This window comes from Saccostrea cucullata, unplaced genomic scaffold (genome assembly GCF_032062105.1).
Source record: "Saccostrea cucullata isolate Sc308-1 unplaced genomic scaffold, CSIRO_AGI_Scuc_v1 ctg14022, whole genome shotgun sequence".
NCBI lineage: Eukaryota > Metazoa > Mollusca > Bivalvia > Ostreida > Ostreidae > Saccostrea > Saccostrea cuccullata.
Window position 1 is genome coordinate 22,501 of NW_026931650.1, and position 21,158 is coordinate 43,658.

General features: G+C 32.7%; 1 protein-coding gene across 1 annotated transcript in view; it reads right to left on the reverse strand.

Annotated features, from left to right (window-relative positions):
- LOC134233210 (uncharacterized) overlaps positions 1–20,799 on the reverse strand; it is a 32,922-nt gene extending 12,123 nt beyond the window's left edge. The window contains exons 1-12 of the mRNA XM_062715192.1: positions 20,646–20,799; positions 15,750–15,903; positions 14,288–14,451; positions 13,303–13,548; positions 12,661–12,784; positions 12,270–12,418; positions 11,092–11,325; positions 9,208–9,305; positions 7,985–8,141; positions 5,822–5,991; positions 168–231; positions 1–48 (exon numbers count right to left, since the gene is read on the reverse strand). The exon at positions 1–48 is cut by the window's left edge and continues 111 nt beyond it. Of these exons, the coding sequence (XP_062571176.1) occupies positions 1–48; positions 168–231; positions 5,822–5,991; positions 7,985–8,141; positions 9,208–9,305; positions 11,092–11,325; positions 12,270–12,418; positions 12,661–12,784; positions 13,303–13,548; positions 14,288–14,451; positions 15,750–15,903; positions 20,646–20,706 (1,669 nt within the window). The 5' untranslated portion in view covers positions 20,707–20,799. The remainder of the gene's footprint in view (positions 49–167; positions 232–5,821; positions 5,992–7,984; positions 8,142–9,207; positions 9,306–11,091; positions 11,326–12,269; positions 12,419–12,660; positions 12,785–13,302; positions 13,549–14,287; positions 14,452–15,749; positions 15,904–20,645) is intronic.
- Positions 20,800–21,158: the final 359 nt, after the last annotated feature.

Sequence of the window (21,158 nt, forward strand, 5' to 3'; positions counted from 1 at the left end):
CACAGGCACATTTGTCACAATCTTGACCAAATGTCCAGTCTGAACAAACTATCAAGTCAAATAAAAGTTGCCTGCAACACTTTGTCTAATTTTATCGAATTGTAATCCTTCTAAGTTTAAACTTCTTCAGAATTAAGATTTTACAAATCAAAAGATTATTTTCTCACCACAACTGGACCCTGTAACAATGATTCTGTCAATAGCAGTGCTCTCTTCCATTGCTATCTTTATCTATATAATAAAAATATCACTGTTATTTCAAAAAAAAATGTCCGTTTTCTACGAAAGCCCAGAAGGCTCATTCGAGATTCGAGTTTCCAAATACGAGATTCGAAATTCGAGATTCAAAATTCGAAATTCGAGATTCAAAATTCGAGTTTCGAGATTCAAGATCCAAACGAACCAATCAAAAGCGGGTTCAACATTTGATTATTTCCCTTTATTATGTTTTTACTATCAAGAAATAATTCAATATAATTATATCAAATGGGTCATTTCATTAAATTACAATGCAAGAAAAAGTGTTATATATATTAGAGGGAAATTTAAATAATTAATGGAATTTTGATCAGCAAAAAATATTTTTATTTATATTATAGATTCTTAAATATTAAATAGATTTCATATATCAGGAGTATATATATTTTTGAATTGTCTATTAAACTTAATTTTTATGCATTTCCTGTGTTAGGAAAACCACAGGTACTTGTGAAAGGTGCCACCCCCCCCTTCCCCCCCCCCCCCCCCCCCCCCCCCCCCCCTCCCTCGATATTCAACCCTTGGGCTTATTGGACATTTTTTTCACAAGTTTTATTTATTAAACTTATTCATCATGTATACAATAACAAAAAATTGTAAAATCCCCAGAATAATCGCTCAACACCTCCCCCCCCCAAATACCCACTATACATTATAAGAGAAGGATATGCCACTCCAGTCTGTTTACGTTGTACCCCCACTGGTGTTAAAGACGTACAACACACTGGGGGAGATAACTCTTGCGATTTCAATTGAACGTTTTACGTGACATCAAATTTAACGTCAAAAATAAAGCGTCAAAACGACGAGTAAAACGATCCCGATGTATATCAATCATGAAAGAAAATTGAGATATGGGGCTTGGCTGTGATTGTGCGTACCATACTCAATCAATAAGTATTTTTTTTTAATTAACCCGATTAAACTCCGTAAAAAGCAAGACATAAAATACCATCCCTTAATGTTTATTTCATTTCATTTCATATACAATAAATTGTATTTTTGATCAAAGCGCAGCATTTTTTTTATTCTGAAAATTTTATTTTACATTGCCGAAATTCTCATTATGTACAACTGGCTATATAACATTCCGATTAATGGTCTTCGTTACAATTTGTGCATACACGATATAAATATTGTTTTTCTTCTTTGATTAAATAAAACAACAATAAATATTTTAAACAAAAAACTTTTTTCAATGTAAAATTGATGTTGTTCTCAGACCCTTACTGATCAAAGAGGAACAACTCTGAAAATGTAGGAGATGTTTATTTTCCTCCCTTTATTCACGGTTTTCCACAGAATCACATACATTTACAGAAAGACGTGATAAATCCGAGAATTGAATACTATAGACCTCATATACACAATGTAAGTATAAAATTGAAAAGAATTGTTCACTTGTACTGAAATTATCTGCATTTATGAATATCCTATTGCAGCAAATCGTAACTTTGACTTTCTGTCAACAATGTCGGTTCGCATTTCCTCGACACAAAACAAAACGTAGCCTGTAAGATTTTAAAAAAAATATCAATGTGGGATTTGATATAAATTGAAATAGATGAATAGTTTAATGTTTGATATTTTGAAGTTAATGTGGACGAATACGGAATTTTCATTTTAACTTTAGAAGCGACGACATTGAAAGAAATGCGTACAATATTATCATGAGGGGTGTATGTACATCTAATGCAAATGTCGATGTATCCCCACAGCCACATACTGTCTCGTTTGAAATAATAACATGAAAGAAACTAGGCTACAATTATTCCATTTATATCACAGGAGAGTTGAACATACACCATTTTTTTAATGAATAAAATTAAAGAAATAAAATTAAAAATCAACATATTCAAGTTCAACAAAACTTGAATTCGTATCCAGGTTTCATGTGATATGGAATGCATAACGCATACGTACAGTATATGGACTAAACACTAAAATCTTTCAGTAATTTTTTCCTGATACATATAAAAAGAGTAGTCAATATTTATTCTGCATTCATGAATTTAAAAACTAATGCATACCTCCGGGATTCTTGACGAAATACCAGTATATTTGCACTGTAAACGACGTTTCGTCAAACGCTAGGCCTAATGGTCTGTGACGCAAAAAAGGAAGGGGTGGGGGTAATAGGGGTATTCAAAAATTGCCTAAAAATCTACATTTAAATACGCTTTACATATGAGAACTTTTAAATTTGTAAGTTAATATATTTTTTAAGCAAAAGCAATATTCCAATTTAATTTTTTTAATGTGTATTTGTAGATTCATATAACAAAGTGATCGACCCCCGTCTGAAAGACGCGCAGGAACGTGATTTATTGAGAAAGGGGGAGGGGGTAATTTTCCGCTATTAAATCAAAACTGGTCGTACAAAAATTATACAAAAAATTATGAAGATTATTTTTACTACCAGCTACCTAAAGAAAGTTTTTTACCAAAATTAAACGACAGGTTTTTTCACAAAAAAATTTTGAATTTGAAAAATACGCAATTTTCAAGGCTTAGAAAATTCACAGTTTTTCAGTTTAAGGTCTTTAAAAAATGTTTTGATGATATGTATATCAAAAAGATAATTATGATTTGTGTTAAATGGTTAAAAGAATAAGCCAATGAAATTTGACATTTATATCTAACCTGGTTTTATTGAAAATCAAAGTTTAAGTAGTTCATTGATTAAAATTTTTCTCTCCTTGTAAACAACTAAAGGGGGGTAACTTTCGGAAGTTCCTGTCCAAAAACCACTCGAACGATTTTGTTCAAAATATGCATACATGCAGTAGATATAGTCATGTACTAAATATACAAAAATAACGAAAATTAAACGACAGGAATTTTTTTGGGGTAGGTGTGTTGTACATCCTTAAATGCATTTATTTTGTTTTAACTTTATATGTCGATTCACACTGTCTCTACATATACAATGTATTTCCAGGGGCGGATCCAGGAATTGAAGTTAGGGGGGCGCCAGATTCAGGCAGGGGGTCTGGGGGCCGCCTTGAGGCCCCCAGTGGGTCCAGGGCAAAGCCCTGGTGGGGGCCCATGGGGCGAAGGCCCCGGAAGCTCTTGGATTCTAGAGGTTTTGTAGGGTAAAAATGAGGTCTACCGAGTAGACATTTAAAACATTTTCTCGACAAACTATGTTTTATGCTAACTTGGACAATTTTAAGGGGGCGCGCGCCGGGTGCGCCCCCCCCCTTAAATCTGCCACTGATTTCTGTCTTAGTCCATGCTATCGGACTGACTCTGCATCACGTAATAATCCCACATTTTTTCCGTAAACAGCTTTCTTTCTTGTAAAGTGGGGTAATAAATATTATTATCCTTCAGAATTATACAGTCAATCTGATTGGTTAAGAGCAGGTCACGTGCAGGGATACAACTCGTGATGTCTCCCTCACGCGCAGGGAGACAACTGTTATTTCCCTTCAGATGACAATGAAATAGCGTAAGCGATCATGCAGGGTTACAACTGTGTTGTCGCCCTTTGAATAGAACTACAGTGGTTTAAGCGAGATAACTCCTATCTATAAGTACATTCATGGCTAAATATGCGGGATCGGTAAACAATAAATTCTAACGATGACGTCAAAGTTGTCTGTTGACATATTTTGAAAGTATGCAATCGGAGCAGAGTAGAAGAAATTAAGAGGTTTGATTACTATTTTCTAATCTATCTAATTGAAAACTGTATATTCTTCAGGATAATAAAACTATTATGGACTGTTTAGAAGGGAGACATCACCAGTTATCAGGTCTGAGTAGGGTTGTCACCCGCGGGCGCAAGCGCCCTCGGGTGACAACCCTACACAGACCTGATAACTGGTGATGTCTCCCTTCTAAACAGTCCATAATTGTATAGTGTTTTTTTGTTTTGTTTTTTTGGTTGAGCGATTATTCTGGGGGTTTTACGCCAGCGATTTTTTTCGTATTGTAAGGCTACACATAACAGAGAAATAAGCCACGGGGTTCAATATCAAGGGGGGGGGGGGGGGGGGGTGTCTTGTCCACACGTACCTGTGTTTTTCTAAAAATTAAGACAAGAAACATGTATTGACGTAAGCGTCAAAAATCGGTCGCAAACCAATTAATGTTCCTTTTATGAAGCAACTAAAGACTATGGTGGTCTGTTTTTAAAATATCTTATATTTATCTTTTAATATATATCCTCGTGATATTAAAAGCTTGTGCTCTACATTGCATGATTTTCTTAATTATATAATGCATGTTCAGTATTAACCCCTGGTACTCTGCGTCAACAACTTTTGAACCGTGGGCCTGTATGGCATTTATATTAAAAGTTTAAAACTAAAATTAAATGTAATCTACAACTAGATATGCAGTGTAGTTTAATTTAATAAAAATGCAGCAAATATGTTGGTATCCTTGCTCTCTCTTAGAGGAAAAAACTAAACTCCCTCTAGATCCGCCACTTCATTTGTAGCGGGAAAATTCTTGGCACATTGTAAAACGTGCATTATCCTCGTCTGCTAAGGGCCAAATCTTGTAATATTTTGTAGCCTGCTAAGTCTTTTAATGAATTTACATTTAACCATATTTTTCAAAATGTTTATATGTGTACATATGTACACGTCATTTTAAAATAAATACGTACAATAAATCCCGTTTGAATAGAGAAAGTAAAATTGTGTAATATACACAACGCGGTCTTTGATTTAGACTACGCCCAACACGTGTCTTAATTTTCTCCGCACTTCAAACATATCTAAATTTCTAAGTCAGTATTGGATGAATTATTTACCTCATTCTTCTTAAGAATTTTTAATTTTATGTTTATTGTGCGTTTTTCTTTAACCTTAAGACCGTCTTTTTAATATACTATTATATTACTGTTAAATATTTTTTATTTAAATTGTTTTAACTCCGCAGAAACGCACAGCGACTTCGAACTTTCATATCATATAACCGACCATCTCCTGGCGGCCGGTAATTTGTCATCAATACAAAAATATAATTATATACTCCTAATATATGTAATCTATTTAATATTTAAGAATCTATAATATAAATTGAAATATTCATTGCGGATCAAAAATCCATTAATTATTTAAATTTCCCTCTAATATATATAACACTTTTTCTTGCATAAATTTAGCATTGACAGGGTCTTCCCTTCCTGAGAAGAGTTAAAGAATTCAGGTAAAATTTAATACCAGATATTCCGTTTCACAACCTCAAGGCCAACAGTTGTAAAAATATTTAAAGATACCTGCTATATCAGAAACGAATTTAAGTAATAAAAATATATACATGTGTATATATACTTATACATTCCCCTATTGTGGCCAAACCCAACCCTACAAATAGGGAGTTTAACAAAATTGAAGATAATCTCTCATTATTACTGCCTTTCTTGATAGCTTTTCTATGAAATGGCCATGGTTCTTCATTAAATCAGACTTGAAGTCCCTTCACCTAAATATATTCCGTGTCAAGTATACATAAAACTAGCTGAGTAGTTCGACAGGAAATGATTACATTGTACGAAGATGCTTATAAATAAATTTCAATAAGCTTAAAATATTTAATATCCTACCTGATGAAGAGCTTTTCCTTCATTTAACTGTAAGTTTTTTGTTGTCCAATTTTGCTGTGTTCCAGTTAAATTTGCTAGAAAAGTTTCCGCGTATGAGTTGTCTATTTTAGATATGGTTATCGATCCTCTTCCATAGAGAAAGTAGTCAAAATAAAGACAAAATTGCTTTCCTGTTTTAAAAAAAATGTAAATATTTTAATGTTTATGTAGTATAATATGAAATAATTTAAAATTGTAAATATACATTGCTTGGGTGTTAATCTATCCCACTGCCTTTATGTTATGAGCACCCCGGAAATTGTTGTATCTTCGTAAATGCTTAAAATGTTTTGATAAGTCGTTTGATGAATAAATGAGTAGTCTACAAAAGAGGCTCAAAAAAGAACGCCTGGAAATAATTATCGGGTAAGTATCTCAAAGTGAACAATGCCTTTTGCATTTAAGCCTTCCCTAACAAAAGAGAGGCATAGTGTGAACACTTGGAACTGCACTACCGTATGATGCTTCTATATCAATAGGACTAATTAAGGCTTTGTTAGTTCATTGTGACCCCTACCCCCGGAAACATGTACAAGAATAATCATTCAAAAAATCGGATTCTACACTACACGAGAATGCTTTGGTATTTCTAATTCATTAAAAGCACATGCATTCAATGTTGAAACACAGTTATCTGTTTTTGATACTTACGTAAGTAGTGTACTTTTATACGCATCAGGGGTATGGGGATGGCATAAAGCTACTGATATTGAAAAAATTCATCTTAATTATTGTAAAAGAGTCTTAGGGGTGGGTCAGAAAACAGTCAATAATTTCGTATATTGCGAATTGGGAAGATATCCATTAGCACTAAAAATGAAATCAAAAATTTTTAAATACTGGCTCAAGTTAAGAGGGACTGGTAATTGTATTCTTAGGGCCTGTTATGAAGATATGGTTTTACGTAACGATAATTGGATTATGTGTATTAAAGAAGAGTTAGGGACATTAGGTTTGAGCTATTTATGGGACTCCAACATTGTTGATAATTGTACACATAAAATAATTGAGCAAAGGATGGCTGATATTTATAGACAAAATATTTTTTCATTTGTAACTTCGTCTTCAAAAGGGCAACTGTACCAGTACGTTGTAAATAATTTTGTATTACAAAGATATTTAACAAAACCTATTGATGATAAATATAAGAGAATGCTCACCAAGATTAGATTATCAAACCACCAATTAAAAAATGAAACTGGTAGATATAATAATACACTTAGATCTCAAAGAATTTGAACACTATGCTCCTCTAATGATATAGAAGATGAATTTCATTTCATATTAAAATGTCCATTTTATGAAAATCTTAGAAGTATGTACATTAAGAAGTTTTATTACGTCAAACCAAGTGTATTTAAACTTGTAAGTTTAATGAGTAGTCAAAATGTAAAAGAGTTGTCAAATTTGGGAAAATTTTTATATAAAGCTACTGCTCTACGAAAGTGTAATCTGTAACTACTATTGATATGTATATCCTTTGTGTGTGTTTGTATATAATATTTATTCTGTACTCTATATCATGTTTATATCCTGTACTGATGGGCCTCTGGCTTAAAGAATAAAGAACAAGTTAACAAGCTTTGTTAATATTGTAATATGTGGCTATTGGCTTTTGTGTTCCTGAGAGGAAAATTATTAAATTTTCTCCTATTTAACGATGGAAAACTTTAATCACCCATAATGGTTTTAACCTACTCCTGGGTCCGTCACTAGAACAACATTAAACCTATACTTTGTCAGGAATATTTCATTCAAATTTCATCTTTTCTTTCCAAAAGGTTTTTGAGAAGACTTTAAAATGACCTCGCTTAATTTTTACCATTCCTTTATTATCTAGTAAGATAGTATGGTCTTTTATTTGAACGATTTGAAATCTTTTTACCCTAGGAAACTCAAGTTTGGTTTAAATTGTTTCAGACCATAACAAACATTGAAATTGTTGAAAATCAACAACAAAACAACGGCAACTACAGACAATTGAAAATTTTTTATTTAAAAAAAATCATCTCTAGAGCTTTCGCCGTATCTGAATAAAAAGACTGTGTAGCTGAGAGAAAATATGTTTGAATATATGGAAAATTTCACTCTAAAATAACCACAAAAAAAAATAAATAAACTTACGCTTTTCAGTCAGCGTTATAACCATATCAGTAGAGGATGGACCGATTGATAGGCCTGTCATTGAAAGGACGGATGATAGAAAACTTTTTGTATCTTGAAAGACATAATATAGATCATCTGTTCCTGCTTTAGGTCTCCCTCCAAACAATAAACCATACTGAAGAAAATAATTCCAATGAAGTATTGAGGAGATTCAATTGTCTTACAATAAGCTATTACCGTGTTAAGTGGATAAGTACATGGAGCAATGATACATGTTCTCTTGATATTTTTTTATTTTGTACAAAGCAATAAATCTGTCAGTTGTACTTATTGTACTCTAGGGTCTTAAAATCTAACTTATCTTCTTACAAAGGAAGCTTGAGTCTCATCCACATCCCGCAACTTTTGACGTATATTGAGAAAAAAATACTTCTACTTCCGGTTTGATGTAGTTTGTGCACTGAACATTTATCAGGCACCGCTTGTAAGAGACTTTTACAAACGATTTGGAAATAAATTTTTGTTATTGGAAAAGTACGTGATAAACTGAAAGCTACAACCAAATTATAAACAAAAGAAAATGCAGGACGTGATTTCTTTAAAATCGGTTGCTGATATTTTAGCTTCATCAACTTGTTTGTCAAAAGTCTACCTCGTTTTAGATATTGCTCTTGCGTATTTAATCAACTGAGAGATATAAACCCCGTATGCAGGCGATGAAGGTTTATTGTTGTATAAGTAAGGGAAGTCAAGGTAATCACGATTATCATAAATCTAGTAAGATTACCAAGTAAAATATCCAAATATGAAACAGATAGATGAATAACACACTCTGTGGTATTTGTTATTTAAAGCTCGCCGGGATATATCGTATCGACATAAGTATGGAAATAACCGTTGTTAATTGACATTATGTCGACGATATATATTTAAAGGCCACAGGAAGTGTTTTCCTCTCCTCGTGTAAAGGATTTTGGACAAAAGTTCTGCTTTATATGAATTTTAAAATAGTTTGCTAATTACCCATAGGAATTCCAATAGATCGTTGGAAGATCTGGTCTCCAAAAACCCACAAAGATATTGTCAATCAGGAACTAAACATCTTTTAATATCAACTTCAGAGTACTTAGTGTACAATCAGAATTATTTTATTAAAATAATTTTGCAAATGACCAATGACAAGGTAAGTAAATGTACGAGTTAATTGATATTTTTAAACAATCAAGTTGTAAAGCACTTACGTTGTCACGTCTCAAACGTGGATTTGAAGTTGAAAAGTTGCAGGTATCCTTCCAAAATTCCTTTTCAAAAGTGCAAAAGACAACGACATCTGATAAATCTAATGCAAAAATAAAAAAAGGCATCTGGATGTTTAATTATTTGACAAACAAGTTTCCAACTTAAATACATGAAGAAAATCTACATAAGATACTTGACAACGCGTGACCGGACAGCAGAGTTTTATTTTTAGATGGACATTTGAGCTTGAAAACTGTTCGTTATACATGTATTTCATACATATAGGATCTCCCATGGTTTGTAGTTGGATATGATTTTTATCCAACGAGTTGTGTGATTTTTATCCCCGAGCCTTGGCGAGGGGATAAAACACACAACGAGTTGGATAAAAATCATATCCAACTATGAATCATGGAAGATTCATTTTATCTCATGTTTAATATTTCACAACCGATGTATTACACTGTTTTTATATGGGACTCCACTATATTTTACTTCATCACGCTAACGCAAAAACCATTGTGACGTCATAACTGCACTTAAATGTGGGATGTGAAAACGATATCACATGAGATATATCCACGGGATAAAGGGGTAAACATGGGATAATATACAATTATTGCTGGTTTTTGAGGTAAAATGATTTAATTATCAATATTCACCGAGCCCGAAGGGCGAGGTGAATATTGCGAAGATGGCTATTGTATGTAAAAAACAGCAATAATTGTTTTATTATATGATTCACTGATAAAATGATACAGCTTATTTTATTAAGTCCTAGCCAAATACAAGAGAGAAGCAGAATTAAAATGTGAATAAACCTTACCAGTCGTATCAATTTGAAATGTTTTTTTTTTAAATCAATTTTAGTTGCAATGAAAAAAATATATAATGTCAATCTTTTTCATAGGATAGATTTTGAAAAGAAGGAGTATATCAGGGAAAACTAACTGCCAAAAAGTAAAAAAGTAAAAAAAAAAAATTGTTGTTCAGTAAAAGTGTTGGAGGGGGGTCATACCCTCTTACCACCCTCACCTAAAATATATACCGGTATTCGCTTATGTTTTGTTCACATGAAAATAAAAATCATAGTCGTTTAAATAGCTTTCTAAAACAATTTGTATCAATTTGGAATTTCCCAATCTATTTTTAGATCAATGTAGAGGAAATAAATCCTTGACGTGCAGGTCAATACAACGTAATATTTTTCTAACATAGTTGGATCTCAGCCAATCAGAGTGATGGAAATTATTCAATCATATAATAAAAGAAATTATCTGCTGCATAGATGTCACTGGCCATGCATCTGATTTGAGATCTCCAAAAGATATTATCAGCACAAAATTAGATAACAGACAAAAATATTGTTATGATTTTCCTACATAAAATTTCATAGGATTGAACAGAAAGAGTGCAATTATTTTTAAAATCATTAAATTTTTAGTAGAAATTCAATATTCCCTTTTAGAAAATAACATTAAATTGACAGTGTGTTTAACTAGGCAATCATAGAGTTCAACTTTTGATAATTACTCCGATGGTTTATGTTCTTTTTAAAATATTTTCTTGGGGAATTGAAAAAAAACTGTCATGACAGAAATTGAAAGTTTCAGTTTAATAATAAATAGCTCAGCAATTTCAGAAACACATGTAATAATTTGAATAAAAAATAATATTTTGACACTACAACTGAAAATCCACGTTTTGTGTGTTAAAGGACCTATTTATGTTCTCCGCTTTTTTCACATTTCAATTTTTTTTTTCAAATTTGAAATTCGAACAACCAATTTTAGTTAACATTTCAGATTTAGTTTCTATTCAAATCTTACTATCTTGCTTTGATGTTTTTCCCCTAAATGTCGTCCCAAACATAATTTTTACTATACCTGAACAAGACGCTGACTGGTTAAAGGACCCTTCTTTGCAGATACACCTGTCAAATTTACATTTAGAGAACGATCCCGAGCAAGGAGCTGTAGACACGTGACAACTACAGTCCTCCCCTTTAAAACCGTCACGACAAGAACAGGTCCCGTCTCTGAAGTCACACCCAGTACTTGTTTCCTTGACACAATCACATGTCTTTGAGCAGTCGTCTGAATATTTCCAGTCTGGGCAATCTACAATTTAACATTTAACGTGCAAAAATCCTTTTACACATGTAATGTTTTTAAGTTCTTATTTTCATATTTCATCTCCAGCATCCCTTTAAAATTGAATTTAGAAATCTGAATGAAGAAAACGGCATTATCTTGTTTTTATTTGTCAAACAGGTATTTCGCAGAGTTTTTATGTTTTGACGGTAATTTTTCGATAAACTTACAGTATGTTTAAAAAAAAAGATAAATAACCAAGTAAAACACAAATCCTTAAAGGGTTAAAAAAAATTTAATCGTGCATGCTATAATTGAAAAACGTTTCACGGCCAGATGCTTGCACCAGATACCTGGCCTCAAAATATATTTTGTTTTAATCCTAGTGCAGTTAGTAACATTAAAATCAATGGATATTGTGTAGCTTATTTGTCTGGCTTTTTACACCACATTCGAGATTTTTTCAGCCATATTGAGATACCACCACTCGTATTGAAGCGCTGTAAATTTTAAACCCTTATTCAGCACTAAGGGTCATTGAGCAGTGAGGATGCCAAAACACGACATGCGACACGGGACCTTGGTGGATACAGTCTTATGCGAAAGAAAGGTCTCGACAAAAGATGAACCTGCACCATTCAGTCGACTGATCATTCACTGAAAGTTTAGGAAAGGTCACTGAGGGGCAGAATTTTGTCATTCAGCACCTTTCAGTAGACTCTCAGTATTTGTTCAGTTAACTAATTATAAGTGGCAGAGCTTTATCCTGTGTGCAGTGGGATTCGTATACGGCGTAAGAATTAAATATATATTAAAACTTTAACGGTATAACCGACAAATCTTAGGTGGCAAGACCATGCAATCATTGGAAAATGTTATCCCAAAGTGACAACGCGAGTGTACAATATGTAGAAAAATTTATTTATTTATTAAAAAAGAAAGATTCTAAGTATATCAAATAAAAGACTGACCACCACAGTAGACGACTGGACTGTAAGAACATGAAGAGTCCGTTTTTAAAAAAGGACATTCAGACAGCATTTCCTCTGTCCCTGTACAATTGACCAACTTCTCGGCGTATCTGAAGTTTTGATGCTTTGAAGTTGAATATATAAATTCCCTGTAAAAGAAGGTGCTTTTTCTTTAAAAGTAGTGTCTGTTTTACAGTTACAGAGCAAATTATCACCGTAAAAATACTTATCTATAAATCAAAGTATTTCCATCAAAAATTAAAAAACATTAAGTTAATAAAATTTTTTGCAACGAAAGATTGAATAAATATTTTGTAACACTGAGTACAAAAAATACACAGTGTCATTGAAGCAAATTGTGCGTTCAAATTTGAGATTTTAAATTACGTACGTGCTTTCGTTTAGATGACGGCAAATAACCCGAGCATTTCTCTTAAGATTGTCATCACAGATACCATCCCATCGATCACCTTCAAAGACTTGCGCGATTCCGTTGGAGTTAAGTCTTATATTGTCTAAGACAAAAAGATATAAAATTGTGCAAAATAAAATAAACTAAGGTGTAGTGTATAGACAAAACCGTTTGTAGTACAGCATAAAACCAAAAAAAAAGATTTTTTAAAAAACTAATGAAGCAAAAACAAACATGCTTAGTGTCCAAATACAACATGAATATGTCCTTCTTTCATATTATCCCTCTGCAAGAAATATGAATTTTGTGGATATAGAGATATACAAGTTATCACACGTCATGAAATAATCAATATATAGATGGACAGTGAGATAAATGTGTTTGCTCATTTATAACATAAGGTATAATACACCTGATGCCTGAAAAATTAATTTATTTTCAGTTCCCCTCTGATTATATATAAAATACAGGTATGGGTAAATACTGGAAAATTTTGCAACCACCAAAAAATAAAATTTCTAATGCACTACGACAGAAAATTCTTAACTCCTCAGTGTCTCTTACCTGACAAAAAACTAATTTGTGATTATTGTTCTGTTAATATTTAGACATTATTCTTACCGGTACAATTGTACTCTGAATTTGTGAAACCTTTCTTACAAATACAGAATACTTCACTCGATTCCTCGTAGCAATCAGAAACGGTGGTGTTGCAGGAGTGAGAACCAGCTTGGCAGTTGCAGGAGAACCCGGTATATCCCGGCTTACAAACACATTCTCCAGTCTCCATATCGCAGGATTCAGTATTATTTTTCTTACATGGACAGTCTTCTTTGCAGTTATCACCGTATTTCAAATGAGGGCAAACTAAAAGATGATAGATTTAACAAACATGTTACCTTCAGTTTGAATAAATTTGTACTTATACTGCTGTTTAAATGAGAGGGATTTACTAAAATCGGACATTTTTTAAGACCGAGCAATATTTTGCTCCAGATCTAATGCTCTGTATACCTTATTTATTCATTACATTTATAAGATATATTTGCTATAAAATAACCCAAGAATAATGAAATATAAGATCTGCTTCTTAATTCCTCATAAAACGTTTAAATGAAAACAAAATTAGGCAAAAAGTATTTTATCTGTTTATTATTAAATATCTTGAAGTCATTCAAAATATGTCGAGGGGTCAGGAGTAAATTTTGAAGTGTTTTAGCTAGTTTTACACTGTAAATAGGATATATAAACTTTGGGATCTTGGTCGTGAGTCAGTTGAATGTGGCTTCCATATTTTATGGGGTGACCGAAACCTGTTGTTTCCCAAGTTTCGGCCACTTAGCGTTTGTAAGGAACAGCCATTATCATGTTTTTATGTTGTTTGTTGCTGCTGCTGCTTGTTGTAATTTGGGGTCGCTCTTTACGCTTGGCGACACCTTGCTGCTTTAAATATATCACAGCTAACAATTGCCAATATCAAAATGATTAATTAAAATAATTAAAAATCGTCTTTGTTTATTTTCCTCTATATAAATAAGCATATTTTTTTTAAAGAAAACAAGAAAAGGAAATTAATTTTGATGCAAATTCTTGTGAGACCCCTTACCACTATCACAGGTGAGTTCCACCCTGTTGTATCCAAAGCTAGGACAATAACCCCTATCGTTAACAGAACAATCAGACAAACTGGTCTCATCACCTCTACATCGCATATTCCTCGAGTGTGTTATGCCATTTTCACTCCCACTGAATCCTGGTGTAACATATTTCCTAGTTTACAAACATATTTTTTATCCAAAAATTTAACCCTTGTATGAATCACAAGAAAGAAAAACTAGCTATTCTATAATATCAGTGCTTTCCATCGTAATAGAACATTTAATTTGGATTTAATCTTTTTTTCAAAAAGGGTTTATTTATTTCGTTATTTCTTGGATCCTCTTCTGAACAGATGGTCATATGACTTAGATAGTAATTCATTTGTATTTTCATACCCGCAGGCTAACCACGGCATACAGGAGAGGACCTGTCCCCACCCCAGCCATCCTACATGTAAGGTTGACAAACTTATTTCTAATGCATTAATAGTTTCTTTAATTAATGTCCTTTTTGTTCTGATAAGCAATATTTTTTGTTTTTATTTTTTCGTTCTTGAACATATCTTGCTTTATAAGTGTATTAGTCCCTTTAGAGACACACATATGATTTATATAATTTTTTATATATTTACGTTGAGATTTTAAGCCTGATTCTTTTCTTTTGTGTTTAATTCTTAACATTTATTCCATTACTTTCTTTTTTAAATCATTTTCTCTTGAGGACCACCGTTCATGGTATCTCAGTCGGTAGAGCGCTCGCTCCGTGATCGAGAGGTCGTGAGTTCGTATCTCGGCCGCGACTGACCTAAGTCGATAAAAAAATGGATAGCAACTGTTCCTTCGCCATGCGCTCGGCACTTTGAAGTGAAAGTTGCGGGTCCTTCGGATGAGACCTTAAAAACCGAGGCCCCGTGTCAGCGGCAGGCGCTGGCACGATTAAGATCTCTCACTGCTCAATGGCCCTAAGTGCCCAGTAAAGGTCAAAATTTGAAGCCCTTCACCGGCATACGGTGACGTCTCCATATGAGAGAAAAATTCTCGAGAGGGACGTTAAACAATATACAATTAATCAATCTATTGAGGACCTAGTTAACTGAAACACTATCAGCTGCAGAGAGATCTAATTATTAATTTTCACATTATACTGATAGTAAATTCGAAGTTTTGAGAATATAGAACTATATATATATATCTTTACAAAGAAAATTTCAACATATTCAAATTTGAAATGTAAGGAAAAGGTATACCTTCATTTAAAAATTTGTAAAAATGTCTCAAAGCTGTTGTAAGGTAAACAGGTACTGTGAAATCACTTTTATTTGAAAACCAAAAAAAATGTAATTTAACCTCAAAGCTGTTGTAAGGTAAACAGGTATATATGCCATTTCAAATGCTTTTCTATAAAGACCTAGTGCTTATTATATATGAATATAAAAACAAAATATTCATGTGATATTTAAAAATTCCTACGTTGGCAGCCCTAATTCTCGACAGACAACTTTGGCAGCATTCTCATCAAATCCGCTGTCACAAATATAACCCCATTCACCATTGTGATAAATTTGAAGAGTTCCTCTGGTTTGTGTATCAACAGTTTGATTCAAAGCCAACCGCACCAATGGCCCTAGCGTAGGAAAGATATGGAGATAACAAAAAGTATTCAATATCAAGGTAAGAAAAAAATGCAAATGCTAGTTCTTCTTGATATCCATCAATTACTAAAAATCAAAGTGTAATACACACTAACACATCATTTGGACATACAAATGTAGCAATAACACATAGCAGCTTTATTGTACAATATACATATAGCATGTAGAAAATGAAAATCAAATATAATTTATATACTTGTATATCGTACGAAATTATTTTACTAATATAAAAAAAATTGTTATGTTTCAGTATTTATCTTATTGTTTATTCATTGCTTCAATTTATATTTCCTTGTTCCATGCCACGTGATCCTACTTCTGTTTTAAGAGGTTCGTGTTAGATTCGCTCATTTATTATTTTTTTAATGAACTTTTAATTTAGCATAATCACTTCATATCGTTATTTAAGGAATGACTCTAATTCTTGGCCAAATTATCGAGTATAATCTGGTTTGGGTCTGTTTACGCATTATAATCCGCGAAGCGGATTATAAAAAAGCGTTAACAGACCCAAACCAGATTATACTCGATAATTTGGCCGAGAATTAAAGTCATTCCTTATAATTTAATTTTAAGATAAATAAAACAACTTTTGATGTAAAATTGTGCTGCTTTTTATGAGTTCAAATATACCGCGCAATAATACAACCTTAGTAACGGAAGTGATAGGAAGCGAGGGGAGGTAATAACTGATACATAGATCTAGCAGCCATGATGTTTGTTTACATGAGGTAAGATCGAGTAACTGTTTGAAGTTAAAGGTACATTTATTAAATCTGGAATTTTCCATGGATTCCGAGGACTGGAAATGAGGGGATTGCATGGATAAGATGACTAAGCTGGTCGTCAAGGGGGTGTGTCCCCATACCAAACCAGATTATACAAAATGTTTTGCGTTCCTTTTTGGAAATCAACCAATGAGAGGCGAGGATATAAACAAAATTAAATTATCTATTTTTATTAATTTTCCAAACAAAAAGAACTATAAATAATATAGTTAATTAAAGTTTAAAGTTTTCACCATAGTATAATTATCAATGATTATTTACCTCTGGTACTATGATTTCCAGATTAAAAATATTCTTTGAAAATTCCATCAAGAGATTTTCTGATATTAAAGAAATTTTTTTGTGTATGTACATAATCTTGCAAAAAAATCATTGGTATGTAGTTTTAGAAATATGAAGGCTCCAAATCTTTAAAACAAAGTGCTAAAGTATAGTTAATCAAAGTATTAACTATAGTTAACTTTGGTTTTGAAAATGAACAATTCTTATTGTTTCTTGGAAAGAGAAAGGGGGATAAAAGACTCCTCTCTTGTTGATTTAAGGGCAAATTTTGAAGAAAACAAGATGTGTTTGTGAAACACCGATGCCCCCGTATGGCAACATATCAAAGATTAAACTTTCCTTAAATGCAAAATTAATTAATTGGTACCAAAAGTAGGGCATTCTCACTGGAAAACAATTGTGAAATTTGAAAGTAAGCCAATATTAAAGTTTTTTTTTCAATATAAAGTACAAAAATTCCAAGGCCAAGGTCAAAAGATCAATGTAATTTGGTATCAAATGAAAGGTCTTGCCACATAGAATACTTATGTAGAGCATGAAAGCGCTAGCCCTAAAAGTTCATAAGTTATGGCCAAGGTTCAATTTTTTAAAAAGTAGATCAAACTCCAAGGTCAAGGTCAAAGGGTCAAAGTTCTTGTTATGAAATGAAAGGTCTTGTCACAAGAATTAAATATGTAAAGTATAAAAGCACTAGCCATAACCCTTTAAAAGTTATGGTCAAGTTTTGCTTATTTGAAGAAGGTCAATCTTGAAGGTCAAGATCAAAGGGTCAAAGTTCTTGGTATCCAATGAAGGGATTTTTTACAAGGATTACATATATGAAGTATGAAAGCCCTATTCCTTACCGTTCAAAAGTTATGGCCAAAGTTAAAGTTTTTTCACAAGTACGGAAATTTACAAGGTCAAAGTCAAAGGGTCAAGATTGTTGGTATCCATTGAAAGGTCTTTTAAAAAAGATTACACATGTGAAGTATAAATGTCCTGATGTCTACTGTTCAAAAGATATGGCCAAAGTAAAAGTTTAAAATTTTTATGTAAAAGTGGGTCAAACTTCAAAGTCAAGGTAAAAAGGTCAAATTTGGTGGTACCCAGAGAAAGGTCTTTTCACAAGGTATACACATGTGAAATATGAAAGTCATAGCTCCACTAAATCAAAAGTTATGGGCAAGGTTAAAGTTTTTGCGGACAAACAGACAAACAGAGAGACAGACAGACAGACGGACACGACACAAACTATATACCCCCGAAACTTCGTTTACGGGGCATAAAAAACAGGAGGCCTTGGGCTTTTAAGGTCACTTGAGTATCATGAAACAATTGATTGTGGTTCGTGTTTTAAACCAACTTTCACCCATTGATGTTATCATGAGACAAAAGCATTTTTAAATTCTGTCATCGATTTTTTCAGGAAAATTGTTCTTGATTGATACTTACTCCGCGTCTACCCTGTCTGAATAAAATCAAACCTTCACTTTTGATTGTTGCATGATGTGCGACAATCAAAATAAAACTGATCTAGTGAAGGTTTGATTTTAATGAGACTGCTTTCACTTTTCCACAGTAAAGGAAACTGGTTTTTTTTTTACTTTGAAAATTATGTTTACTTTTCATAAAATATACTAGTAAGTAAAAGAAATTGATTTCGTTTAACCAGTATTTTTTTTTCTCTAGGCGTAAATGTAATATTTATAATTAAACAGGATCTTTTCCTTAAAAACCCATTGTATGAATTATATGGAGATAACAAACAGTTTTCAATTCCATTAAACGCGGGCCTCTAACATATCAAAAGTGGGATCGGGTGCCATGGATGAGCAGGTATAAACCTGTCGACCGACCAGACCTGCTTTGTTATGAATTGGAAAAAAAAGGAAAAAAAATCGTTAACAATTCAGTTTGTATTCTTTGGCTTAATAATCAGTATGATAAACAGTTAGCATTGGACTTTCTAGAAGCATGGAGAATGAACAGTTTATTAATGATATAATACATTTGCTGGCAAGGCCATTGTATCGACTATGCACCTGTCACGGTAGCCTAGTGGTAGATTGTTAGCTTCGTGATCGGGAGGCCCGGATTCGGTTCTTGTTCGCGGCGCCGTGTCATACTTAAGACGTAAACATAGGTAGTGACTGTTCCTTCGCTAAGCGCTCGGCCCTAGAAGTGAAAGTTGCGGGTCTTTCGGATATGACCTTAAAAAACGTAGGCCCCGTGTCACGGTAATCGTTGGTACGATAAAGAACCCTCACTGCTCAATGACCCTGAGTGCCGAGTATAAGTCTAGATTTGTAGCCCTTCATCGACATACAGTGACGTCTCCATATGAGTGAAAAATTCTCGAGAGGGACGTTAAACAATAAACAATCAAACAATCAATCAATTGACCATGCATAGAGCTTGAAAAATACTGACCGTTAGAACATGTCCTTGCTTATTGAATAAACTAAATTTCATAGTAATTTATTTTTTTTTTAATTGTTTTTAAAATCTGTGATTTTTCATTTTTTTTTTCAAATAGAGTGGAAAGTATGCCAAAAACATTATAAAGGTTAAGGTTTTCAAAAAAAAATACACCTAGATAATAATTCAGCTTTTACATATGCAAATGAAAGCAAATTAACTCTAAATACTGTGTTCTACTGAAACAAAAACGTGAAATAGATCGATTGTACAAAAAAGGAATAAATATATTTATTAAAAAAATCACAAATAAATTTAATTAAGTCTCTGATCTATATGGCTAAAATCTTAAAATACAATTTTGCAAACTAAGTATTTAAATTAAGTTCGAATTATTGAATTTTATGAAATTGTGAGAAACAAAACTTCCCCGAAATATTTGTGGGATTCGAATCATATTGCTGTGTTACTAACATGCTAACCACTATCCTACACAGCTCTAGGAGAATTAAGGCATTTAAATAATGTTTGTGATGTGACCCTTGACTTAATGGACTTCAAGTATTTTTAGAAACATACAAATGTTTTGTCATAAAAGTGAATTTTTAAGGTAAAGTGGGTTCTTCCTCCATATCTTTGTGAAACAAAAAAATTATATTTTATTTCATACTTTTAGAATTATTTTTCAAGAAAATGGAGAAAAGATCCACTCATATTGAAAAAAATGTTTAAGTATGAAAAAACCTTTTTGTCCTTTTCAGTGTGTGTTAGTTTTTACAAGGCGAATAATTTTAGTGTTTGTGAGATTGTTGTAAATTGTAGAGATTTAAATAAAGTATATTTTAATGTTAGATGAAATATCAAGTAAAATTTGGATATAATTGAGATTTAATTTTTCACTTCATGTCTGTCGCACTAGAGGCATTTCGTCCGCCTTATCCTCCATATTCCTAATCTGACCTTGATTTCGTTCACCCTTTACTGAATAAGAATTTGGTGTTTGGAAAATTAACTTTTTCTTGACCGGTATGAATATACTAAGTAAATAGTATAAACCGAAAAATTTGTCAGCTCCAACCACCGACACTCCTGCCTTCAAAATCACCTTCTTGTCCTCTAATTCTTAAAACCAACAACACACAGAGACAATATATCCTTACCTGGAAGTTGATCGTTAATTTTACCTAGAATGGAACTAAAAATATCTTTTATTTACAGATAACAAAAGCAAATGGCAACCTCACCTTTAGCTTGGCATAATAATTGCAAGAGGACAATGGCTCCAGCATAGAACCAGAACATCATTTTTTAGACGCAGGTGGTTTTCAGCTTATTCATAATGATCTGAACTTATTAATAAAATCTGAAGGCCGTTCAAGACCTTTATATAAGTAATTCTTTAGAGGGTTCGTCATATACAGATGTAGATGAAGGAATTCCTGCCCATACTTCCTGGTAAACCCTGGTTTACTGCATTTTAATTGTATAAATTAACCATGCCTGATTGGAGTAAACTTTTTGAACTTTCATTTTAAATTATACACTAGAATCTAAACTTCAGTGGCTACAATTTCAAATCTTACAAAGAACAGTACCAACAAATTTATATCTTTTTAAAATTTAGAAAAAGGAGTGTTCAGCTTGAAGTTTCTGTAAGATTGAGTCAATCGAACATTTTTTTGTTGCATGCAATTTAGTAAAAGAGTTTTGGAGTGATATTGAAGAATACCGGTAGTAGTTACTATAGTTTTGTGTAA